The sequence below is a fragment of the Brachyhypopomus gauderio genome, unplaced genomic scaffold (genome assembly GCF_052324685.1).
Source record: "Brachyhypopomus gauderio isolate BG-103 unplaced genomic scaffold, BGAUD_0.2 sc37, whole genome shotgun sequence".
Taxonomy (NCBI): Eukaryota; Metazoa; Chordata; class Actinopteri; order Gymnotiformes; family Hypopomidae; genus Brachyhypopomus; species Brachyhypopomus gauderio.
Window position 1 is genome coordinate 3,128,623 of NW_027506867.1, and position 26,005 is coordinate 3,154,627.

At 48.8% G+C, this 26,005-nt stretch overlaps 1 protein-coding gene across 3 annotated transcripts in view; it reads right to left on the reverse strand.

The window, feature by feature from the left end:
• Positions 1-2,282: 2,282 nt before the first annotated feature.
• The window catches only part of crebbpa (CREB binding lysine acetyltransferase a), a 44,636-nt gene continuing 20,913 nt past the window's right edge, over positions 2,283-26,005 (reverse strand). The window contains exons 3-31 of one of the 3 annotated variants that reach the window (XM_076985173.1): positions 25,084-25,242; positions 24,515-24,752; positions 23,725-23,838; positions 22,448-22,711; positions 22,226-22,331; positions 21,763-21,900; positions 19,963-20,080; positions 19,543-19,714; positions 16,892-16,954; positions 16,573-16,694; positions 16,188-16,361; positions 15,785-16,030; positions 15,310-15,477; positions 14,461-14,644; positions 14,189-14,307; positions 13,051-13,290; positions 12,399-12,487; positions 11,742-11,822; positions 11,579-11,635; positions 11,003-11,080; positions 10,854-10,921; positions 10,514-10,664; positions 9,445-9,591; positions 9,224-9,337; positions 8,967-9,132; positions 8,711-8,878; positions 8,153-8,314; positions 7,736-8,017; positions 2,283-5,659 (exon numbers count right to left, since the gene is read on the reverse strand). In XM_076985173.1, coding sequence (XP_076841288.1) covers positions 3,416-5,659; positions 7,736-8,017; positions 8,153-8,314; positions 8,711-8,878; positions 8,967-9,132; positions 9,224-9,337; positions 9,445-9,591; positions 10,514-10,664; positions 10,854-10,921; positions 11,003-11,080; positions 11,579-11,635; positions 11,742-11,822; positions 12,399-12,487; positions 13,051-13,290; positions 14,189-14,307; positions 14,461-14,644; positions 15,310-15,477; positions 15,785-16,030; positions 16,188-16,361; positions 16,573-16,694; positions 16,892-16,954; positions 19,543-19,714; positions 19,963-20,080; positions 21,763-21,900; positions 22,226-22,331; positions 22,448-22,711; positions 23,725-23,838; positions 24,515-24,752; positions 25,084-25,242 — 6,432 coding nt within the window. In that variant the 3' untranslated portion in view covers positions 2,283-3,415. Of the gene's footprint in view, positions 5,660-7,735; positions 8,018-8,152; positions 8,315-8,710; positions 8,879-8,966; positions 9,133-9,223; positions 9,338-9,444; positions 9,592-10,513; positions 10,665-10,853; positions 10,922-11,002; positions 11,081-11,578; positions 11,636-11,741; positions 11,823-12,398; positions 12,488-13,050; positions 13,291-14,188; positions 14,308-14,460; positions 14,645-15,309; positions 15,478-15,784; positions 16,034-16,187; positions 16,362-16,572; positions 16,695-16,891; positions 16,955-19,542; positions 19,715-19,962; positions 20,081-21,762; positions 21,901-22,225; positions 22,332-22,447; positions 22,712-23,724; positions 23,839-24,514; positions 24,753-25,083; positions 25,243-26,005 lie in introns of all 3 variants that reach the window. The other 2 variants (XM_076985172.1, XM_076985174.1) reach the window with 2 other exon arrangements.

Below are 26,005 nucleotides of genomic sequence, written 5' to 3' on the forward strand. Positions count from 1 at the left end.
AAAAAAAAAAAAAACATTTCAAAACAGCTCACAGGCCGCTATTTGAGTATGGGGGATCTAGGGTAAGGGGAATATCAGCCCAATTGCTTCTAGCAGCTTTAGGCCCAAGAATCAGCACCTCAGTCTTATCGGAATTTAGTTGAAGAAAATTAAGACGCCATCCAGATTTTAATGTCCTGGACGCAGTTCTCAATATTGAGAGTTGTAGTGATATCATCTGGATTAGAAGATGTATACAACTGAGTATCATCTGTGTAGCAATGGAAGCTAATACCATGCCTACGAATGATAGTGCCCAGTGGTAGCATATATAATGATAATAATATGGGGTCCAGTACAGATCCTTGTGGGACACCATAATTTACCTTAGAATGCTCTGAGCATTCGTGATTTACTAGTACAAATTGGTAACGATCTGTCAGGTAGGACCTGAACCAGAAGAGTGCTTGACCTCTTGTCAATGTCAAGCTTTAGAAAAGATTAGTCTTCCTTACTTCCCCAGCTTTTGTTTTGGATTATTTTTCTTGGCTGGCTCAACAATAGTGGGCAGCATCATGGCTTGGTTGTTAGCACATTCAAGTTTGAGTGTTGAGGTGGAGTGTATTTTTTTTGGGGGGGGGGGGGGGGGGGGGTTCCATGTCCTTCTAGCTTCCCTCCACAATCCCAGTTGTCAATTGGTTGCCCTAAAGTGTCCTGGTATAAGTATGACCGATGTGTTTGTATGCCCAGTGAATAATGGTGCTGTCCTCTGTATTATCCTCCCTCCTCTTCCCTGTGTCCAAATAAATGAAACTTGCTTTTATCACTGTGAACTTTGTACTACTTCTCTTGTCCGCACAACATGGCCCTCTGCAAAATATCAGTCTAGCCCAGTGATTCCCAAAGTGGGGGCACGGCACTATTGCAGGGGTGCATGGTAAAGGCAAATCAGCTACGCACGTTTGAGCATAGCTAGCAAAAGATGGACGGGGCAAACCACTGGTCAATCCTTTTGAATACTTCTGCTAATGAGAAATTTTGTTACATCACACAGAGTGGGCTTTCAGTCCAAATGCTCTTAGATGTCAAGACAGATCCTTACCCTGTTCAGTGCTGAACTGACATGCAATTCTGGCTGCATTGTTCAACCATTTGTCTATTGAGATTCTACTCATTATCTTATCCTTGTGTGTTTGTCCTTCGTAGAGTTTGTGGTGCAAGGGTGCAATTTTCTAGAAATTTTCTAGAAATACAAATCTAGAGATTTGTAAAGACCCAAATTCTCGTCCTGTGGCTAATAGGGTTGTGCTTTTGTCCTTCATGCAGATCACCAGCTACCAGAGGGTTTCAGTCACTTTAGACTCACCATCTTGTAAAGTCAAGGAACACCAGAAAGTTGGGCTGCCAGTTAAATAGGGGTTGTCAAATAATTAAGGAAATCAGCAAGGCATTCCAGATTGACACCAATAACTAATCTCAAGGTTTTCTCTCATTTTGATCAGTATTCTTTTTCAAACATCTCATTTAAGATTTTTACTCTGCTGTAACCCATAAAATATGCTTAAAATATTGTTTTTATAGGACAACACAGTGACCTCAACATTTAAGAAATAGAATGTTCTACAATTTTGATCTCCAGTGTACAAATATCTTTTGTACATTATTTCTTCACTTTAAAAATGTAATTTATTTTTCTTTTTTGTCAGATTTTCATCCACCATTATGGCCTATGTGCTAGACTCACAAAACCCATTACTTCAATCGCCAATTTTCAATCTCCAGATGACAGTCCCTTGCATCCCAGGCTCATGAACTCTGCCTGCATTCTGTGACACTCACTGAAGTGGGTAATGTTATCACATGGAATATGAGGCTACCAATGTACAAAAAGTGCTAGGGGACTTGAGCTCAACCTGTTCCCATGGTAACATCGATGGTAAAATACGATACCGGAAGAAAGATGTACACAGCCACTGCTGTGGTTGTTGACATTATCGTACATTTAATAATAGACGTTGGCACTTCGAGGCAGATGGTTTTATTACCCGACACCATCATTTGGGGTTTAGCCCTCCAAGACCAGTTGGAGGTACACAGTTCAATGCAATTGTTCTGTAACACACTTCACAGAATAAGCAATACTGTTCTAGCCATTGGACCTGTTGTTATTGAAGACCAGGACACGACTGGCCGTACTGCATCAGAACTCTCTTCCTGGTAAAACAAGATCACCGTCCACTAGTCCCTATACACCAGTGCCATCAAATTCATGAGCAGAAAGAATTAAAATAGGGAAAGGTAGATTTGATCTGTTGCACACAGTTTATTTAACAATATGGTATATAAGTAAGAAATAAGTTTTTTTTTAACCAGTTTATACAGTGATTCCATTCTCTCTTCCTTATATTTATAGTATTTTGCTTAATAACTTGCATGATTTACACCGAGAGGAAAGGCGGAGCCCCAGTTCAAGTGTGTGTGTGAGAGGAATGAGGGTCGACAGCCGACTCCTTGCGTTGCGAGCTCAGTCGACCAGTGATGGCTCATTCCAGACCCACGCAGCTTGGGGCCTCCTCCCCTCACGCTTTATACTCATAGATCTGTGTCACAAAATCAGGACAAAAAGCAACAATTTTCTACATCTGCAAGACAGAAATTCTGGATCCAGGCCAGTGAGATGGTGGTGTTTACACATACTCTTGGGGTTGTTGATGTATTGTGTTTCTGACATGTATGAGCGCATGTGTTTGTGTGTGTGTTGGGTTGTGTGTGTGTGTGTGCCCAGTTCCTATCAACACAAACAAATAGATCTCCTCAAAAAGACTTCACAATGAGGAAAGGAGGGCTTCCTCCAAAATGCATGTCTGAAAAACAAAAAGGTACAACACTAGAATACAATCGCCAGGAAAGACAAGAGCAGAAAAAAACTTGCCCAAATTCCCAGACAAATTATTTTACAGTCTTTGAACACAAACATTTTAAAGTTAGGGTACAAAATAAAAGGTATGAATAATATAATGAACTTTTGTAAATTTTCTTAAAAAAGAGCAGGCATGAAACCATACGCCCCCCCCCCCCCCCCCCCAAAAAAAAATGCAAAACAAAACATAACACCAAAAATGTGAAACAAAACAACGACCACGTTTGGTCTCAACCAAAAAATATATTCTTTGTGATTTAAATTTATTTTTAAACAGCAATTTCTAATTCCTTAACTCAAAGGAAGAAATATCAGTCTTGCTTTAGGAAACAGAACATTCCTAGGATTGATGACTTTTTTTTATTTTCCATCCCTTGGTTTTCTTTTTTGAAAAAAACCAAAACAACAACAATAACATTAACAACAAAAAAAAAAACAGTCAAAAAGGGAAGGATAAGGGACCGTGGGGGTGGAGGGATCAGTGGGCAGGTGGTTGGAGCATCATCGCAGAAAACGCTACAATCCCTCCACAAATTTCTCCAGCGTGTCTCCCGTGGTGTCTCCGACCATGGCTAAGTCATTGGCCAGCCCCCCCCGGGCTGGGGTATGGAGTTGGGGGAGCATGGCACTCTGCTCGGGTGTGCCCAAGTGTCCCTGCTCCATGGTGCCTGGCATGGGTGCTCCGAGGCCGGGGTGCGGCGACCCAGAGTGGGGCGGTGCGTGCTGCGGAGACGGCTGCGTCTGCACCTGCGGCGAGGGGCTGGAATGCGGTGGCGGCTGCCGCGACGGGGGCCGGGGCGACTGCACGGGCGCGGGCGAGCGTACCTGGTTGCCGAGGGCGTTAGCCATGGGCTGGCCAGAGAGCAGGTGGGCCTGTGGGCTCATGGGTCCGGGCGAGCCCATCTGAGGCTTGAGCACTGCAGCTTGTTGCTGCTGCTGCTGTTGTTGTTGCTGTTGTTGGAGCATACGCTGGTGCAGGAGGTTCTGCGTGCTGTCCATACCCATCCCCGCCTGCCCCATCTGGGCCATGGGTGGGAGCTGGCCCATGGGCCCGCCTCCGGCCTGCATGGCCATCTGCTGCTGCTGCTGCTGCTGCATGCGAAGCTGCGAGTAGCTTGCGGCGGCGCCCTGGGCCTGGGGGAACGGGCCGTGTGCCTGGGCCATCCCGCCCTGCTGCTGCTGCTGACGCAGGAGCTGCCTGCGGTAGATCTCCTGCAGCTGGGGGTTGTTGGCGTGGGCCGGGTTCATAAGCTGACCCTGGGGGCCGAGGGCCGCCATGCCCTGAGGCGCCTGCTGGGGCTGCGGCTGCATGCCCGGCCTCTGCGCGGCCTGCATGGCCATGGCCTGCATGGCGGGCTGGGCGGGGTGCATGCCCTGCGGGGGCATCGGCGCTTGCTGTTGCGGGGGCTGCGGCTGGGGCGGTTGCTGCTGCTGGGGCTGGCTGGCATGGTACTTTGCCGTCCTCTGTTTGATGAAGGCCGCCATGAGCTGCGGGTTGGACTTGAGGATGTTGAGGACCTGCTGCTGTTGCTGTGGCGAGCTGGGCGACTTGAGCGTGCGCAGCAGGTCCTGCAGGGCGTTGGGGGCGATGGCGCCGGGCCTCTGGGGCGCCTGCGGCCGAGGGCCCTGGGCCGGAACCATCATGCGCTGTTGCTGTGGTTGCTGCGAGGGTGGAGGTTGGGGTATCATGGGTCTCTGCAGGGGCATGGCTGCCTGGGGACCCGGCGCCACCTGCTGAGCGGGCACCTGCGGTTGGGCCGGCTGCATGCCGGGCTGAGGTGCCCCGGGCCACTGGCCCGGCGACATGGTGGGAATGACCTGCGGCCCGCGGGGCCCGACCATCTGCATGGGCGGCTGCATGGGGCCGGGCATGCGTTGCTGCTGCTGGTGGTTCATGGGAAGGCCGTTTATGGTCATGCGGTAGTTCTGGTTCTGCTGAGCCTGAGCCACCATCTCTATGTGCCTGGCGATCTTGACGGCGGCGGCCGGCGGGTGCTGCTGAGGTGGGGGCGGTGGCTGGGGGGGCGGCTGGGGCGTCTGGGGGGTCTGTGGGAGCGGGGACTGCTGCTGGTGCAGGGGCGAGGCCTGTGGGCCCGGCTTGCCCTGCGAGGAGGTGGCGGTGGCGGGCGGCTGGCCGTTGCGGGGGCCGGCGGGGTAGCCGGGGGACATGACGCCGCCGGCGTTGGGAGTGGTGGGCTGGTTGGAGAGGGGCTGCGGGGTCTGGGGCGTGTGCGGCTGCTGATGCGGCGTGGGTGTGCTGGGAGCGGTGGAGGGCGGCGGGGAGGGCAGGTTGCTCTGGGGCATGCTCCGCCCCTGCATGGAGGCCATGCGGCGGCGCATCATCTGGGCCTGCTGGAGGCGGTGTTGCAGCTGCTGCTGACGCAGCTTGTGCTTGATGTTGAGGCAGAAGGGCACGGGGCACTTGTTCTCCTGGCAGTGCTTGGCGTGGTAGCAGCACAGGGCGATCAGCTGCTTGCACACGGGGCAGCCACCGTTGGTCTTGCGCTTGCAGCCCTTGGTGTGCTGCACCACCCGCTTCATCTTCTGGCAGGACGGCAGCGAGCAGTTGGCGTTGCGGCACTGGCAGGCGTGCACCAGCGACTGGATGCAGCGCTGGATGCTCAGGCGCCGGCTCTCCTGCGGACTCTTGGAGGCCTCGCCGCTCTGACCGTTGCTGTCGTCGTCCAGACCCAAGCCCCATTTAACCATCTGGTGCTCGTGGCCTTTAGTGTTATAACAGTTGATGCACAAGTCAAAGTCCTGAAAGGGAAGAAAATGAAATACGGTTTGAGGACTGAGACCACAATCAAACAAAACTGTGGACCCAATTCCTGGGCAAGTATTGGACCTAGTCTGACCTAGAAGACCTAGTCTGACCTAGAGTCGAAGACTCTTGTCCTTTTAAAAAGAAACCTGAAGTTGTATTGGATGTTAGCCCCAGCCTTTTAACACAGCCAGTAGGGGTGCAGGAAAAAAATAGATTGGAGCTCGAATTGCATTTTTAACGTTGAACGATTCAGAATCGATTCTCATTTTCAAAAAATCCATTTTTTTTCCGGGTGCGGGTGTACCTTCTCAGCCACCGTAGTGCTAGGCAAAACAAGGAAACAGCTTTGACTATGTACAAGCATGCAAGCCTAGGCTACAGAGGGTTGTGTAGTGTACGGTATTTGTTGCGCAGCTAAAGTATGAAGAAAAAGAAGTCCAAACAGCTCCGCCGTCTTTGAAAGCAACCATTTGGAAACACTTTAGATTTTACCGTCAACCCGGCCTGGGTAAGAATGGGCTTGATCGTTTGGACACGCATAAAGATGCTACAGATGATATTCGGGAGTTACAGTGACTATAACTTAGTTCATTGAGCACTCTAGTTTTGTCCTAACTAGATATTTAGACATAATACTGCTGTAATACTGCAAAGTCATGGTCAGAGGTGAACTTCGGTATACCCTGTGTGTATTTGATTTAAAATAATTAACACCCTTGAGCCACTGTGTCTTTGGACATAGATAAAGCCGTGCTGTTTATTGTGATGGATAATTAAAGTCTAGCTATTATTTATGCATAGAAACGTAACTCGACAATATAATCTGTATCGTCTTTATGTGCGGATAAACGAGGGGAATTCGCCACAACACCAGCTGAAAGCCAAATCTGTTGCACATGAAATAATACAGGCACCGTTAAGAAACTGATTCAGTTCAGTAGATATATGCGGCTTTTAGAAAATACGGTGTATATATATATATTTTTTTTCCATCTGTGAAGTGGAAGTTCTGGCAGCTAACGTAAGCCTACCCATTTTATTAATGTAACAGCACTTTTATTTTTGGAAGCACTTTCATATATTTAAAAATTTTGTGATTTGTTAAGGAAAAACGTGTAATTTTGTTTCTGGAAGTGGCATGTTCTCAGAAATAGGCAGCTAGCCTAAGCCTAATTCTTGTACGAAGCAATTTGTTGTTTTTACAGAAAGAGCAGTATTTTTGTATAATTAAATTTTTGAGTAGTGGCCAGATCTGGCAGCTAGCCTAAGCCTACCAATTTTATTTATTTTACTACAGTTTTATTAGTTTAATGTAGTGTTCTGAGTGTCAGCCTCAGACATGTTGTCTTGGATTTACCTTTGTGTGTTTACATTATTGCAATATGTTGATAAAACTTTTACAATTATAATATCTTTATAAATGTACTCTGCTTTCATGTCAGCAGACCGGAGTAGCTCGTTTTGAATCAAGAATTGTTTTTGAATCGGAAAATAATCGTTTTTGAATCGAATTGTTGGGATCTGAAAGAATCGGGGGAAAAAATCGAATTGTGACCCCAAGAACCGATTCTGAATCGAAGCGTGGGATTCCCAAAGATTCACAGCCCTAATAGCCAGATTTACTGTGGAGCATAAGGTATAACACATATGCTACAAATAAAACACAAAACACCTATATGAAGACAAAGCAAATTACAGCACTGTGAACATGCAACTCCTGTTGCCTGAAAACCTCGTTTACCTTCTTAAAAAAATGTGCAGTAGAAGTTCAAAGGGTTTCCTTTCATGTCAATTAGATAATGTATCCCAGATACAAGAAACAAAATCCATCTACATAACATGACAAACTACAGATTGTCTTCATCTCCCCCTTTCCCAAAAAGATGCTGTTTTCATTTTTCTTGTTTTTCAAGTTTCGATGTAATCTAACCCCCGCAGCCCAGACACCGCCAGCCTGCCAACCCTGTCTGGAGATCCCATGGCACCCCCGCACATAACCCTCGCCCAACCCCCAAACCCCCCCCCCCCCCCCCCCCCCCCCCAAGGGGTGTCCCGTGTCTGGGCCTCACCTCGCAGACGGTGCAGTGCCAGCGCGTCTCCACGTGGTGCTTGCACTCGTTGCAGGTGTAGACGAAGCGGTCCTGGCCCTGGTTGTGCAGCTCCACCAACATGCACATGCTGCTCCACTTGCAGCGCCGCAGCGAGCTGAACTCCCAGTGCTTGTCGCGCGCCAGCGTCAGGAAGGCGTCGCGCCCGTCCATCAGGTCGCAGGTCAGCATCGGGTCCGGGTCCATGATGGGCGGCAGCGTGTTCACCATCGGGCCAGAATGCAGGTGGATTACGAAGAACACCTGGAGAGAGGGAGGGAGAGAGAGAAGGCGGGTAAGAGAGAGAGAGAGAGAGAGAGAGAGAGAGAGAGAGAGAGAGAGAGAGAGAGAGAGAGAGAACACCTGACAGAGGGTATAAAAATAAAAATGACACTACACCTCTTTGTGTTTCTCCATGGTGGCGTAGAGTTTCTGGGACAGATCATTGGCTACATTCGGCATCCCGGGCTTCTTCTTATTGGCCCGACTGACGCTGCTCTTATTTTTATTGGTCTTCTTACTGTTCTTCTTCTTGGCATTCTTGCTGTCCCCAGGTGTGCCCTATGAGAGGAAAGGACAGGATCGCAAGCCGTAGGGGGTAAATAAGCGAGACTGCAGACACAGCAAGCTAACGTTGTTACTGTGAAAGTCAGCGTTCTTCCCCATCAGGATTCTTAACCCTTCTTAAGCACTATTAACTTCCTCCCCCATTTCTGAGCAGATCCAGAACATGTCCGTCCTTTTTACACGCTACGTCGACTGTAAGACCGAAAACACCACACTTATATAACTACAAGAAAACCCACGTCAAATCTCTAAAATAACAATTTTAGTACCATTGCATGTGCAAGGATTACACAATGGCGACTGTAAGGTCACACACAGATGGGGACCAAGACCGCACGGAGAACGACTGAGGGCGCAGCCTTAAACGCTGGTTTAAAGGCCAAGGTTCACCTCTGGGGTTTCGCACGCCGCCGTGTTCTCCTCCTTCTTCCTCTCCTCCTCCTCCTGCTCCAGCTCCTTAATGCTCTCCTCCAGGACATTGGGCCAAAAATCTCCCTCGAAGTACGGCAGCTCGTTGGCGCTCGTCAAACGGTCCTCCGTCGCTTGCTTGAAGATGTCCTGTCAATACACACACACCATGTTTACGACCCCACTTGTACGTCCTGTGTTAAAGCCCCTGGCGGGAGGCGTGTCTGGCCGGTTGTACCTTATAGTCGTGCAGTATCCGTTCTGCGAAGGCCTTGTCCAACATCTTGCGGTACCATTCCTGCAGGCGCTTGGGCTTGGGGATCTTCTGGTCAGCAGGGTGACAGTGGAAGATGTAGTCGTCACCTTCACTTGGAGGGCACGCCCAAATGTGCCCCGTCACATACCTACCGAGAAACATGACGACACGATTTCTATTACTTGTTTTTAATGACAAGGCTACATACACAGACAAAAAACGTTAAAAAAGAAACGTACCCGAGTTTTTTGACGTATTCCAAATAACCAATGAGGATTTCGTGATAGACAGCTGTCCTAAGCATGCGAGGTCTAAAGAAGTGAATACTGTCGAGGTATGATATGTATACCCGTCTGCAACAAAAACGAGAAAACCATCAGTATCACCTGGGAGGACTCAAGATAAAGCTGATGGGTGTGTGTGTGTGTGTGTGTGTGTGTGTGTGTGTGTGTGTGTGTACCTGGTGTTGGGGAAAGGGCAGTCAGAGCCGTATTCCTGCACATGCATGCCGAAGAAACACACGTCAACTCCGTCAATCTCCTCAAAGGCGAAAAGTGCTTTGGTTCTGTAGGGGAAGCTGTCCGCCATCTCACCCGTGTCTACAAACCTGTCAGAAGAGCAGCCGATCAGTGATCCTCTTTCTTAAACTCACCATATGATTTTAAAAGAGAAGTTCACCTAAAATCACGTTCAATGTAATGAGGAGGCTGTTGGCACTACCCCCCCCCCCCCCCCCCACGTAGTCATATGAACTGACCGACTGTGGTTATATGAGCTGAGACCCCCCCTTGTAGTTATATGAGCTGAGACCCCCCCTTGTAGTTATATGAGCTGACCACCCCTTGTAGTTATATGAACTGTCCCACTGTGGTTATATGAGCTGACCCCCCCCCTTGTGGTTATATGAGCTGACCCACTGTTTCTATTGAAAACTAAATTCTACTGAATTTAGTTTCTATTGGAAAGATTTAAATCTCACACTGAACCAGACACACAAGGTGCCCCACAGGGGTCTGGGCCTTGTTATTTATCTTCTACATTCCTTCATTCCATTATTCTCCACCCTGGACTAAGCACTCAATGATCACACCGATGACCATCAAATTAATCTTATTACCTGATCTACTGCTCCACTCCCCTCTGCCTTTCTAATACAAGTCTATAAGACATTAAGCAATGGAGGACACCGTCTAGGTATAGATGGACTCCTTCCACACCCGCTCAAAACCTTGGAATCTCTGTTTCATTCTTGCTTAGTGCACGTGACCCCTTGCTACCTTTCAGTTATTAGTGCCGCTGGCATGATTTTGGTGAAGTACTCGCTCAACCCCGTTTAAAGAGGATGAAAACATGCACACATGGCCCTATGATTCCACTCTGCTCCCTCACATGCAGCCAGAGGCTTTGCATGGCTCCGACATACAGCCAGAAGGTTCAACTGGCTTCAGTATATAGTCAGAGGGTTTACCTGGCCCTGATATACAGCCAGAGGGATTTCCTAGCCTCCACAGTCAAGTGAGTGGGTTTACCTGGCCTTCATGCCGGGTTTGACCTCCACCGTCTTGTCAGAACTAGCGACCACTCGCACGAACACCTCGCCAGCTTCTGGATGATTCTGTCTCTTCAAGTACTTGTTCACCCGGTCCTCTATGTATGTGCCCAATCGCGTTGACTGCAGCCCTGATACACACACAGGAATAAGACTTGGTGAAGTCTGCCATGACATACTTTGACAATAACAAATTACAGTCAGTTCCCCCATTAGCCACAATACAAGCACGTTTAAGTAGCATTTCACAGCCTTTGCCTCATCACCAATATCTTTCAAGCACAATAAATTAGAAGCACGTTGCAGAATTTGTCACTTACGCTTTGCAGAAAACTTATTTTCCTTCTTTGTCTTGCCGCTCTTCTTTAAACAGTTATCACAGATAAATCTGTAGAGGCGAAATCAGAATGGGTTCAGACACATTTCCAACACGGGCACGGACGCGTGACTTTATGACTGAATGACTCACCCAGCCGGCCAGATCACTTCGTAATGTAGCACACAGATCTGGTGCATCTTGCGCCCACAATCTTTACATTCAACAAACCTGGATCGAGGATACAACGGAAATAATTAATTGTCATCAGAGCAACGTGATTCCGCTTGTGTTCGATTACACGTGTCCCAATTGTGATGCACTAACGAAGTACTGTTAGCAAACGTGAAATAATCCTCACGCTCCATCCCTCAAGTTCTTATATATTTGCAAACACACGAATGCAAGCACGACTTTGGTAGAGGACTACTTTGTGTTTAACGTATCTGACATCTGGAACTTAACGGACGAAATTTCATCCTCATTTTTGAATACGGCTGGGGTTGATCTGCATCCAGCAAACTTCAGAGTTTGACTGTCCAACACCAGAGTGCCCACCACCACCAGCAGGTGGCACAATTGAGCAGCATTCCCACAATGTCACGGGCCTTCAGAGTTACACGGGCCTGATGTTAAAGGACTTTTTTTCACACTCTGACAAGAACGTTAGATCTGGCTTCAGGCATGATGGGAAATGTAATTTCTGCAGACAGTATACGATGTACTTACGGCTCAGGGTCTAGTGTGTCATTCTTCCTCCTCTCAAACTGGTCCTTAGAAATCATACTAGATGGGGGAAGAGGGTAAAAAAAATTGCTAAACAATTCACAAGTTTTAACATAACAAAGATTGATCTCTCTCTGTATGCAAACACACACACACACACGCTCACGTTTGTGGCTGTGCAGGATCGTCCCCCAGTGTCACGCTGTCTCCCTGGATCTCATTGAAACACTTCTCACAGAAATGATACCTGCGCACAGAGGGGGTACACAGTCAAAAACAGCAGTTAGTACTTTGGCACTTATATACTATCTGGCTACTAGTATATATCAGCACATTTTATTATCATTCTTGCTTTGATTAAACAAATAAAAATAAAAATCCAAAAAACAAAACAAAAAAAATAAATTGTCTGAGTTTCTCTGCAGCAGGGATGGCTTGCAAATTGTCTGCAGTAACAGTGTCCATACTGCAGAGGGTGCAAGGGAGTCTGTTATGAGAAATCAGATATTAAACTGGAAAAAAGTGTGCTTCTATAAGCCAGTGTGCATAATACAACTGTCAATCACTTCAATTGGCAACGAAAAGGACCGGGAGTTAAGACGTGAGAGAGAAAAAGACTACAGTTCTCTACGAGTCACCATCCTCTAACAAGATGCAGCCAAGATATGCTCTCACAATCTACAGAAAAATGCACAAATAGTGTATTTCAGGGAACCTTTGAGGTATTACCAAATTAAAAACAAAACAAAAACAAACAAGATAAAACCCTCAACCCCTCCGACACTAGTGTGTTCAGCGGGTCTCTTCTAGGAGAGGCCTTTACCTGTTCTGGTAACTGTAGTAGGTGCCGTCTCTAGGAATGGTGCAAAGCTGTTTACCATAGCAGCACAGCGTTTGAGGGGAAAACTCGTACTGCAGGGGACAGAGGTGGAAAAGGTGAAGAAGGGAACAGAACACGCACACCCACCCTCCCACCAACATGCACACCCCCACCCACACGCAAATCAAACCAATTAAACGTTCATTAACTACGTCTCAGCCTGGAGCTTCTTCATTTCTAGCCATGAAGGAAAGCAGTAATGCTTCAGTGTTGAGTGTGCCGTGTTGACTCCTGCCCCTCACCGCAGCTGCCCCAGCACCACCCTGCTCTACTGATTAGCCAACAGGCAGCTGGGCAGGAACTGATGCCTCCACACAGCCAAATGGCCTTTTCTTGTGATGCTTCAGTGGGGTGTTAAGTTTTGTGAATGGCTAAAAATCACTTGTTTCAAACCACTAATGATGTTTATCGACAAACCCATCCTAACGCCAAATCTCACTGCCCCATCCAAGTTACCACTTCACCCTCTTCACCCACCCATCAGTCCACCCTCACACCCACCATTAGACCCCCACCCCCACACACTTCGCTCCCTCACACCCCCTCGTGTTCTCCCGCCCACGGACCTACCCACGCGCTCCTTTCACACACCGACCTTCCTTCCGCAGCAGTAGCCGAGGCCCTGCATGACCGGGTCGATCTCCTGCTCGAACACCTCGGCCAGCTTGGAGCAGTACTTGTAGACGCGCGAGGTCTTGCGGTTGTAGAGCCAGGCGTTGTTGAACATCAGCCACACGTCGTCCACGTACTGCCAGGGCTCCTGGTACTGGCCCGTGTCCAGCTTGCGCTTGATGGTGGACAGGTCGATGGGGTTTTTCACTATGTCGAAATAGTCCTGTGCACACCGAAACATGAGCGAGAATTACCCCACAGTTACCCCGAAAGGACAGGACAACCTTGTGTTCCGAGACGTCTTTCAAACGGCCATGACCTGCGACGGTGTAAAAGCCAATAACCGTCAACACAGGACAGCGTTGTCGGACAATGGTAACTGGTGAATCTGTGCGATTCTGTGATGATAACCGCTAGCTGATGTTAGCAGTATCGTTACGTTTTGGAATGCAGTGACTCCGCAGGAATGTCTGGTCCCTCGGTGCTTGTGAGTGATTCCTTCAGACACGACTCTTAACGGAAACATCTGAAACAGGCCAGCGAGCTTGCCACTTACTCAGGGGACATTTTTGTGGTTTGCCTGAGAGTGCATTGACTCGGTAGCAAAAGTGTGTCTGGTGTAAAAAAAAAAAAAAAAAACACAACAACAAAAAGAAAACAGGCCCACAGACACATGGATCACAATCTGTGGCCTTTTATGATTGCAGAGGTCGTCCGGTAACGATAAACCAACACACGACAGCAACAGGGAGAAGTGCACGCGTGGATTTATGTAGATGGCTGTGGGCAGGTGTGCGAGAAAGCAAGCTAGGGTTGAGTCAGGGGTTCAGCACAATGATGAGTGTGGAGAGTCACGCTGCACTGACAACCTATACATCAAGATGCTATTACCATACTTCAAGAAAATGTACAAATAAATAAGATAAATAGCATGTTTGGCTAACCTCCAATCAGCTCTTTGATGGCAACTTTTAATCGAATTTTTAATTGAAAATTGTTTGTAAAAATGTTTTTAAAATACGAAATATGCATTTGGTCATGAGAGCCTACTGTGAGGTGGCCACACCGGCGTGGTAGCCACACCAGCGTGGCAGCGCCTGACCCTAGTGAGGAGTACTTACGGGGATGCCCAGCAGGATGGGGTCCACGGGCTGACGGAAGGGCAGAGACTCGGGGTCCTGTCTGTAGAGGGACTCCAGCGTGGGCATGAGGGCCTGCCGAAGCTCCTCGGGCTTAAAGACTGCAGGAGGGGTGGGGGTGGCATGGAGAGACGTGGGTGGGGAGGGGGCAGCAGGGAGAGATGGAGACAAAGAGACAAGACTCATTCTCAGGGCTTATTATTTTTTTGCCATGACAGAACTCATGCTAGCATTCAGCAGACGCAAACACTCACTCTTCCTGCGAGACTGCGATGGCGACGACGACGACGTTGTGCCGTTCGTCCCGCCCTCCTCCTCCTCTTTGGTTTCCGTCTTGATGTCGGGCTTCTTGTCCTCCGTTTCCATTGGCTCCTGCTTGACCTCGGGCCCGTCCGACTCCGCCTTCTTGACCAACAGGGAGACGGAGTCCTCCTCCACCTGCGGGAAAGGTCACAGCCATTATTTTTAATGCTCCGCACCACTGGGCTTGGTTGGTTATTCAGAGAATGAAACCTAAGCAGCAGATCAATCTCATGATCTGGCAACATCCTTACCCTCCGAACCAGGCCGGAGCAGGCGATGGCGTTTGAAATGCTGGAGAGTTTGTGCACCTTTTCTTAAGGCATTGCTGATTGTGCCTTTGGAACAACACTCGCCTTCTATGCACGTGCTATTAAACTATCGCTTGCTTATCTTACACCATTGACGCGTGTGGCAGTAGGGCGCCCACCTGACTGTGACGTTACTCTTCCCTGCTGAGCAGAGTTTTATGAGGCCCCAGAAGGTGCCGTCGGTCGGTTTACTGATCTTCAGCACGTCAGCTGTTAACCATCACTGCAATAATTACAGCTGCAGTATGCAGTTCAGCAGTGAAAGGTTCACAGGGCGCTTCAGTCACACAGGACAGTCTCGCCCAGTGTCTACAGAGACGCGGCCAAAACTATTAGAGGTAGATTCTCTCTTTCTTTCAAGTCAGCCATTAGCTTTAGAATTGAAGTTTGGCTTGCATATTAAAATGCATATTTTCTTGCAGCAAGAAAAACAAAGAAAACCTCCCCAAAACAAACAACAACAACAACAACAACAAGCAAACACTCCCCCACCTCCATCTTGCAGTCGGTCTCCACAGCGCCGGACTCGAAGTCCTGCTCCTCCTGCTTGGGCTCTACTTTGGGTTCGACCACGGCGGTGGGCAGCTCGGACGTGCCGTGTTGAGAGTGCAGGTCCGCACTCCCCGCCGATGCTGGGGTCAGCACTCGGTTATCACCACTCTGAGAGAGACGGGGAGAGAGAGAGAGAGAGAGAGAGAGAGAGAGAGAGAGAAGCCAGTTAATGGAATAAAACTGGAATAAAAGAACAGGGTTCCTAACCCGGTCCTCAAGACTGCCCAGCTGATCCTTATTGTTGCACTCTGAACCAGAACCAGGTGATAATGGTTCTACAGACGTCCTATGAGGTTAAAATCACACAAAAAATAGTGTCTAGCTGTGGAAGCAGTCCAGGGCTGAAACTTTCAAACAGATGTGGTGGCTGAAGGTGTGTGTGCGTGTGTGTGTGTGTGTGTGTGTGGGGTCTCACAGGGGTGCCAGGGTGATGCAGTGCCTGGGCAGAGAGCTCCGTCTGGGCCTGAGTGTGTGGTGGGGTGCCCTGGGCGGGTGCAGGAGTGGGCGTGCCGGCCTGGTTGGGCTGCAGCGGCGGCAGGTTGGCCGTGGAGGCGGAGCCTGCATTGGGGGGCGGAGTTGCACCGAGGGGAGTCTGGGGGGCCGTGGGGCAGGTCATCTGTGGGCCCAACGGGCCAAGTGCGTTCAGAGGAAGGTTCTGGGGCTGCTGGGAAGATGGCAGCAGGCACACACGCACATTCACGCACACGCTGATGCAATAGGGTTGCAATATGGAACAGCAAATGTGCATATTTTAAGTGGTGAACGCGTGGTTGTTAAACACGTCCGCGCATTTTGTGTGCGCGTGTGTCCTCACTCACCTGCGTGACAGCTGCCTGCGTGTTGGGCTGGCCCATGTTGACATTCATGGTGTTTGTGTTGGCGGGAAACTGCTGCATAAACTGCGTCTGATTGGTGGTCTGAGCCACCATGTTCCCACTGTGAGCTCCCATCATGCTTTGTGCCTGTGCCATCCGTGTGGGTGACATACCCATCTGAAAACAGCAACAAGTGTGATTCATTTAAAACTTGAGGCACTGAGCACAACGTATTCCAGGGAGCTGCATCAAGGTACAAAAGCGCATAAAGACGGAAATTCATCTTGATGGGAGGGAACCATTAAATCCACGTTTGGAAGATGGTCCTGTCAAAACACTGTGCCGGTGAAGGAGTGTGCATGTGCGTGTGTGCACGTGAGACGCTGACCGGTGGACCAGAGCTCATGTTCATCTGCTGTGCGTGACCCATCGGGGACGCAGCTCGAGTTGCCATGGGAGCCTGAGACATTTGCACATTCTGCATGGACATCGCATTAAACTGGTTCATCCCTAAATGACACACACAGAGACACACACACACACACTAAGAGGCAAAATCAACCTGCGCATGTACGCACAGTACAGAGCTGTTCATTCAGCCACATATAACACACAATGTAAGTGAACACACCCGTCCAAACTTCATCTCTCTTGCACGCACACATGCAGAAAAGGAGCATCAGTAGCTGAGATAAGCAGAGTGGTACCTTGGGTAACCTGCATGCGGTTCATCATCTGGTTTGGCACATTGGGTATAGGCACAGGACCATCTGAACACAAAGACACACACACACACACACAAAGGTAAGAAAGTGTACAGAAAATGCCTATCTTGCACAGACAGTCCTGTCTTGGAGGTGAAAGTCTTGGCGTACGATTACAACCTGTAACTGGCCTGGATCACACACAGTTTGTTAGTCCCACAGCCAAGTGTTTGACTACAGATCCCCTGCTCACCAGAGGTCATGTGAACACAGGACCAACATGAAATGAACACCGATATGGTATTGGCACGGTTGTTGGGCTTGAACAGGTACTGGTTGGACTGGTAGACGTTGGTCAGGCCCAGTAGTGCTGCAGGAGTTTACACACGTGAGGGTCACTGTGGGGTTCAGAGCGTTCCACCATCCCAACAAACAATGATGAAAGCTCAGCGTGGCCAACAGAAACTATGCCTGACATAAGACTCTAGACTATACTGTAAACGCAAAGGCTCTAGACTACAACTGTAAATGTAAGGGCTCTAGACTACAACTGTAAACGTATGGGTTTAAACTACAACAATGTACATAAGGACTAACAAAAATTATGGGCTCCATTCTATAAACAAACATGAGTTTTAGAATAACTGTAAATATATGTGAAAAGTTCCAATCTAGATTTACCATAGCCCTACCATAGTGAAAGTAACAAATGATCTCCTTCTTGCCTCAGATCAAGGCTATGTATCTCTATTAGTGCTTCTCGTTCTTAGTGCAGCTTTCGACACAATAGATCACAGGATCCTGCTAGAACGGTTAGAAAACTGGGGTGGAATAACAGGGACAGCCCTTTCATGGTTTAATTCTTATTTAACTAATTGTTATCAGTTTGTAGAGATCAATAATATTCCCTCCAAATGCACAAATGGGTAATAGGGAGTCCCACAAGGCTCCATCTTAGGACCACTACACATGCTACCATTGGACATAGTTATAAACAAACATGGTGTGTTCAGTGCTATGCAGATGACACCCAATTTTACATATCAGTCAAACCTGTTGACAAATCCAGGTTAAGAAAAACTGAGGCTTGCCTAAGAGATGCTGGATGTCGCTAAACTTCCTCCACCTTAATGATGACAAAACGGAGGTTCTCCTTCTGGGCCCAAAGGCCACAAGAAAGAAAATTCCAGATCTAATGCTAAATTTCGCAGACTACCCCATTACTCCTGGCTCAGTAGCCAAAAATCCCGGCGTCATACTCGACTCCAAATACATAGATAATACTACTAGGATAGCTTTTCTACATCTCTGCAACATTGCCAAGCTAAGAAATGCGTTATCCCAGCATGATGCAGAATAATTGGTAAACGCCTATTAGCTCCAGATTAGACTACTATAACTCATTACTGTCAGGATGCTCAAATAGGAATCTAAATAAACTTGAAGTAGTTCAAAATCCCGCAGCCAAAGTTCTGACTAGAACTAGAAAATTCAATCATATCAGCCCAGTCTCGTCAGCCCTGCATTGACTCCCAGTTAAATTCCATATTGATTTTAAAACTATTCCATTGACCTATAAAGCACTGCATGGGCTTGCTCCTGACCATCTCCAGGTACTTAACTCCTATTATGAACCCCCACGTCCACTAAGATCACAGGGTGCTGGCCTCTTATTAGTTCCAACAATTAATAAGGTAAGAGCACTTTCATTTAAGGCCCCCCAACTATGGAATAACCTTCCAGAATGTGTCTGGGACTTTGACACAGTCTCAACATTTAAGTCTAGGTTGAAAATGTACTTATTTAGTTTAGCGTTTGGTAATTAATGTGTCCCTTAGATAAAGGTTACAGATCCAGGGGTTCATGGGTGAAGAGTTTTATGGTAAACTGGGGTGCTGGTGCTGTCATCCTGTCATGTGGTAACTCAAGTTTGTTGACAGTGTAGTGGATGGATGTCAAGTCTGTGTTACCATCTGGTTCTGCCCTTTTAGCCATTTCCTCTGTCCCACATATAATCTCATACAGAGTGAACTGTCCCTCTTTTCTTTTTCCAAATGGTTGCCCTCCTAGCCGAGAAATACTGAGACGAGGAGAGACGAGCCTTTCCTGATATCCACCCTGGGCCAGCCACCTCCTGCCTAACCTGCCCTGGCCCCTCTTACCACCCCGAATTCTTCCCAGCTATGGCTGAATCTCCGTGGCCCTGAACTACTATTACCGACCATTAAGACGTTTAGGACTGAATAAGAATTACATAAGAAGACATGTAAATAAATACACACAAAGATGAGAATAATTTATCATTCCCATCTTTTCTTTGTTTATGTTTTTCTCTAAATGTTATGGTGACCCCCCGAGCCTTGGTTCCTCTCAAGGTTTCTTCCTCATGCTCTTAGGGAGTTTTCCCTTGCCACTGTCGCCCTTGACATGCTCACTGAGAGCTTGGACTCGGACACTTGTAAAGCTGCTTTGTGACAACAACTGTTCTAAAAAGCGCTACATATATAAATTCATTAACTGTACACTTGAGTGTTTCCAATTCAGGCACTGATTTACTAATATGCCAGCATGGGAGTGTGCATTGTTCAGTTGTGTGTGTGTTTGTGTGTGTGTGTGTGTGTGTGTGTGTATGTATGTATGTGTGTGTAACTCACTCTGAGGCCTGGGACCCAGGGCATTGGGCTGGTTCAGTGTGGACTGCTGTGGACTTGCTGTGTTCATGGGCGCCTGGTTAATGATCTGCTTCTGGAGGCGAGACCGTCTCTTCTCCTCCAGCTCCTTCTGGATCTTGTAGATCTTTTCTGCTAGGAAATGGTAATACTCATCCTACACACACACACACACACACACACACACACACACACACACACACACACACACACACACACACACACACACACACACACACACACACACACACTTGATTACAAACAAAACATACCAATATACTAAAGTACTTTAAGACCAACAAGAAGGATGCTGAACTTCATTACTGATACTCGTGTGCTTACAGTGAGGTTTACCTGAAGCAGTACGTGCGTGCGGTGTGTGTGTGTGTGTGTGTGTGTCCTCACCCTGCTGTTGGCAGACTCGTACATGTCTCCCTCCACCTTCCGTGCATACGCCACCAGATTCTCCATCCGTCTGTCTTTTAGAGCAGCAGGGTCCGGAGTAGGAAAAATGGCCTGCACTCTGTGTATTTCACACCCAACACACACACACACACACCACCGTTAATACTAAATATATGGGAGTATATGGGGAGTGGACACAGAAGGTGAGCAGTAATCAGCAAAATATTAGCAGTACTAACGGGAGATTAGAGGAGTACTAACAGCAGCAGTACTAACGGGAGATCAGTGGAGTACTAACAGCAGCAGTACTAACGGGAGATCAGTGGAGTACTAACAGCAGCAGTATTAACGGGAGATCAGTGGAGTACCAACAGCAGCAGTACTAATGGGAGATCAGTGGAGTACCAACAGCAGCAGAACTAATGGGAGATCAGTGGAGTACCAACAGCAGCAGTACTAACGGGAGATCAGTGGAGTACTAACAGCAGCAGTACTAACGGGAGATCAGTGGAGTACTAACAGCAGCAGTACTAATGGGAGATCAGTGGAGTACTAACAGCAGCAGTACTAAAGGGAGATCAGTGGAGTACTAACAGCAGCAGTACTAACGGAGATCAGTGGAGTACTAACAGCAGCAGTACTAACTAGGCCTGTCGCGATAATTACATTATCGACTTATCGCACAATAATTTTTTTTACCGCGATCATTTTTGCTGATGTTGATAATTGGTCATTGGGTTTCCACGCACATTTGTTTACAAAAGAGTAAACCGCAACTACGTTAGATTTCAGAAAGGCACGCAGTGCTGCTCTCTCGCACCCTCCCCCCTTAAGGGAAGATGAATCTGTGATCAGAGAGCGACATCTACAGGTTAGGAAATGAGTGCGGTACACGGAGAGCGCATGCGTCAATAACAGTGCCTCCACACACACACACACACACACACACACACACACACACACACACACACACACACACACACACGTGGAGATGTGTTTGCGAACGTATTCGAGGCTAATAGGACTCGAAATGATTCGAAACAATTCGCTTTTTATCACATTATTTAGTGGTTGTTTATTATAGTGACCATAGCGCGCGACTCCGCCTACCTCCGCGAACGGTGGAAGCATTTATACTTGCTTTTCTTTGCAGTATTGTTCGAAACGATATGTGGTAGTATAAGAAACACCCCTCAAAAACAGGGGAATGAACATTTACCTGACGAACTTTAATGTTGCTTTTGTGTTTCAGGTTTGAAAAGTGCTGGAATTTGTTCGTTTCACAACAAATATCTGTCTGACTGAACAGTTCTCTCGTATTACGTTAACAAATACGAGCCTCTTGTAATTCGAGGACGAAACATGAGAGAACGTGAAGACGTTAAGATTGGGCGTTTTGAAAATAAACATCCATTAAATAATGTGATAAAAAGCGAATTATTTCGAGTATATATATAAAGATTTAACTTAATTAAGTTTAACGTGCTGGGTATTATTGAAATGGACCTTTAAAGTGACGTACAAGTGCTTGAATTCCACCTTTTAAACGTGTATGAATCCTGCAAACATGACTTTGTTCATTGCGCTGAGGTGCGGCGCGTGCGAGGTAACAAAATTTGAGAGGTGCACGACCTCGTGAATCGACAGCGTGCGACACCCCCGCGCACGGGTGGAGCCACTGCGATATTATCGTTTATCGCGAAAATTTCTGGGACAATATATCGTTATGAAAATTTTGTTATCGTGACAGGCCTAGTACTAACGGGAGATCAGTGGAGTACTAACAGCAGCAGTACTCACAGCTTGTGGACGAGGTGGTTGCGGAGGTCCTGAGTGACGTGCTCGTGCCAGGGTTTCCTCACTCCGCCCGTGGGCAGCGGCGCCGCCGTGGGTGTGGTACCCAGAGCACCCACCGCCGAGCCGTCTGGCATCAGCTGGCTGCAGGTGGGGGGGAGAGAGAGATGCTCATTTACTAAGAATGTGACACTCCCCTCACGTGGGACTTCAGCTGTGAATGGAGCGTCTGTGTTTACCGTGTAAGTGTCTTTAAAAAATTTCAGTTATCGTTCATTTCAGACCTGATTTAAGATGATTTAAGTAACCAGTGATTTAAGTAATTAAAAACTTAATAAAGTGTGTACTAAATGTTTTTTTACTGTATCATCTACAGAGCCTAAAGCTCTGTGTAGACTGGTTGGAAACAGGACTCATCAGACAATCCAGTGTGTGCCCCAATGTCAGGAGTGTGTGTGTTGGCTCTTACTTGTGGGTATTGAGGGTGGATGGTACGCTGGTGTCTGGATGTAGCTTGGCCTGCTCCGTGGTGGACACCCCCACCGCCCCCCCGCTTAGAGTCATCTGGTTAGCACCTGCGCAGAACCCACAACACCGGTCAGGAACACCACCGACCCGTTTGGTTTGACAAGCTTGGGTTTGGAGGTCAACGCCATGCCTGTGTTCTACAGGAAGGTTGTGCGTGTGTTACCGAGCGTGTTGAGCGGCCTCATCTGCTGCTGGTGCTGGGTCTGCGTGGGCGGTGTCTGGGGCTGGCCCGGTCCGGGTGGCTGTGTGGGCGACTGCGTCTGTGCGGGCGTCTGGTTGCTGTAGGGGAGCCCCAGGGCGGCGTACGCCCGCTGCATGGAGCTGGGGTCGATGGGCGTAGGGGTGCTGAGGGCCGGCGTCGAGGGCTGACCCGAACCCACCGGGCCCATCGAGCTCTGCACACCTGTGGTGGGGGAGCTCAGCATCGCTGGGAGAGACACAAACGTGGTGTCAGAACGAGATGGGGACAGAGAGACGAGAGGAGGAAGACGAGTAGAGATGGACTATTTTGGGAAGGAGAGGAAGGAGAAGGCGCAGAGCGGTACGGAGCACGGAGGCGCTGCAGCGCTCTGCTGAACATGTCACGCTTCACGCTCCAGTGAGTCGTGGGGCCACAAGACAGCCGCGGGTGAAGGTGGAGGTCAGATTATTTTTGACACCCGATTTGACACAGCACTGAGAAAGGGGGCGTAGTTTAAGGGGGGGGGGGGGGGGGGGCTCCCACACCCAAAGTCCCCCAGAAAAATTACCACTTCTGTCCTTGTAGAGGGGATTCACAGCAGACACAATTCATAGAGGAAGAAGGAAGACCCCCCCTCCTATTCCAAGACACCGCTGTCATTATTGTAATGTCTGGGCCTTCCAATACAAAAACCCCACAGAGAAGAAACAGCATCAACAAACTCTAGTTTTAAATTCCTTCTCCCTGGCTATGGTGCAAAGCTCACAAGAGAACAGAAAGTTTTTTATTTTTATTTTTTAAGTCAAAATAAAAACAAAGAGGATGGAGGGAGAGAGAGAGAGAGAGAGAGAGAGAGAGAGAGAGAGAGAGAGAGAGAGAGATAGATGTTGCTTAGCAGAAGACAGAACGGAGGCAGAAGGCACAGAAGCAGCAGAGGGGTGATGAACGGCACCAACAACGGCAGCAGAATTCTTTCAAAAACAACCAGACATTACTGTCAGGGTACCAGCACGCCTACAGGAGACAAGGAGGTCTGGAGGGTTAGGAGGAGGAGGTCTGGAGGGTTAAGAGGAGGTCTGGAAGGTTAGGTAGTGGAGGAGGATGTCTGGAGGGTTAGGAGGAGGAGGTGGAGGAGATCTGGAGGGTTAGGTGGAGGAGAAGGTCTGGTGGAGGAGGAGGTCTGTAGGGTTAGGAGGAGGAGGAGGTGGTGGTGGAGGTCTGGGGAGCGCGCAGGGAGGCGAGGAGGGTCAGGTACTCACGCTGCTGGTTGCGTTTGTCGCTGGCGTTCTTGAGCGGGAGGCAAACGGGACAGTCGTGTCGGGTGCAGTTCTTCCAGTGAGAGATGATCTGTCTGGAGGAGGCACAGTGAGCCACTGCAGAGGAAGGGAGAGAGAAGAGCGCCAGAGCGTTAGAGAACCCGTCTCCTCGCCACGCGGGACCTCGCGGCTCAAAGACCTCGCAAAACACGCACAAACTCAGACTCTGTGCTGCTGGGGCGTGCGTGTGTGCCACTGCCCTGGGACACAGAGCAGTAGATGGCATGTCTGATAACTGCTTCAGTACCTGACACGCTGCTCGAAGGATCGGTTTGCATAGAGAGGAAGCTTTTAGCACGCACACACACACACAAACACACACGAACACACACACCCCTAAAGCCAGTGGCTCAGAAATGCAAAGATCCTGGAGCATATCAGATCCCAACCCCCACCCCCACACACACACATACACAAACACACTCCCCAATGGATGCGTACATGTCTCTGTGTGACAGTTGAGTGTTTGCTGTGACGGTGTGTGAGTGAGCAGGTAAACGAAAGGAAAGCGAGAGAGGGAGAGGGGGAGAAGTGTGGAGCTGAGCAGTGTGTATGTGTGTGGCTGCATGCTGTGTTAGAGAGTGTGTGTGCTTTACGTGCGTGTCTGCCTGCTGAAATGACACCTGTCACTCTAAGGCCAGTGGCTAATGAATATCAGAGCAGCATTAGACACACTGTGTGTGAGAATGTAGTTCGAACACACACACACACACACACATACACACACACTCACCCTGGCAGGACTTGCCGGCCTGGCAGTGGGTCATGTGGTTGAGCACGTTCTTCATGGTCCTGCAGTGGGGCAGGGCGCAGGGCCGCACCTCCCCGTTGGCCTGCTCGCGTCGCTGGCACTTGTGGGCGTGGAGCAGCAGGACCAGCTGCTGCTGGATCAGCTTGCGCTTCTCCGGGTCGGCCGTGGGGCCCGTGGCCACACCCTGACCCATCCCCACAGGCACCTGCTGAGATGGAGGCTGGCGGAGGGAGAGGAGGGTGAAATAAGGAAAGAAAGAGAGAGGTGGTACGAGATGGAGAGAGAGAGAGAGAGAGAGAGAGAGAGAGAGAGAGAGAGAGAGAGAGAGAGATGTATGTGAACATGCAGAAGCTCCCAACAACACAAAGGGTTTTTCTGGTCAGATTCAGAAAGAAAAACAGAAACTAACCCTCATCAAAACAAACAAACAAACAAACAAACAAACAAACAGCTGCTGAGAAAAATGAGGAAGAGGAGGAAGACGAGGAAACTCGGCCCTGCCGCTGAAGCTGCCCGGGCCTGGTGCACTTTGAGGGTGGCGGGACGCTCACCATGTTTGGCACGGTGGTGACGGCGCCGCCCTTCAGGTCAGCGGGGAAGGGTGGCAGGCTGTTTTGCAGGGCGGCTTTGCTCTGCAGCTGCGTGTTCACAGCCGCTCCCGCCACCGTCGGCCCTCCCGCCTGGTACTGGCCAAACGGACCACTTCCCATCTACGGAGGCAGGGAGTACGACACACTCAGGATGAGCAAAGGGCCCGTTACAACTCTACACTCGGGACAGAAAAAGCATCCGGGTCGTTCTGTCCCTTCAGAACAAAATGAACAAATGTACATATTTAGGAAGCACGGAGGCCAAAGCCTGATTGATTTTTTTTTACAACTATTTTATAAATAAGCAATTAGACACAAAATTGCCAAACTCAATAAAAAAAGGAAACATTTATGTTATTTATGATCCATCTACAGTGCACTTATTTACAAAAAAAAAAAAATTCAACCAAATAAACAAACTGTTTTAAATGAATGGGTTATTTTTCACCTAACAAGATAAAAAACCTTCTGCCAGAAAAAAAAAAAACGTGAGCCGTGTCCCTGTAGAGGGCTGCCAACCTCCACCATTCCTACAGCACTGTGTGGAGAGTCTGCAGCCTGCTCAGCTAGTATCAGCTTCTTCCATGGAGGTCCTGTGAGAATGATCCCCCCCCCCCCCCCCGAGCCCACCGCCCCCCTCCTCCAGGGCCCCTCCTACCTGCCCTCAGCAATCAGCAGCACGCCGGCCGTGCGCCCTCCGTCACGGACATCACCGGATAAAAGAGCCCAGCTGAGCACCCCACACACACACACACACACACACAGAGGAGCTCTACGCCAGGCACCTCCCCCACCCGTGCTCACTCATTCACATATAGATTTGCTACTCACTGTTCTCGCTCCCATCCTGTGTGTGTGTGGCTACGTGCTGGGATGGTGTTGT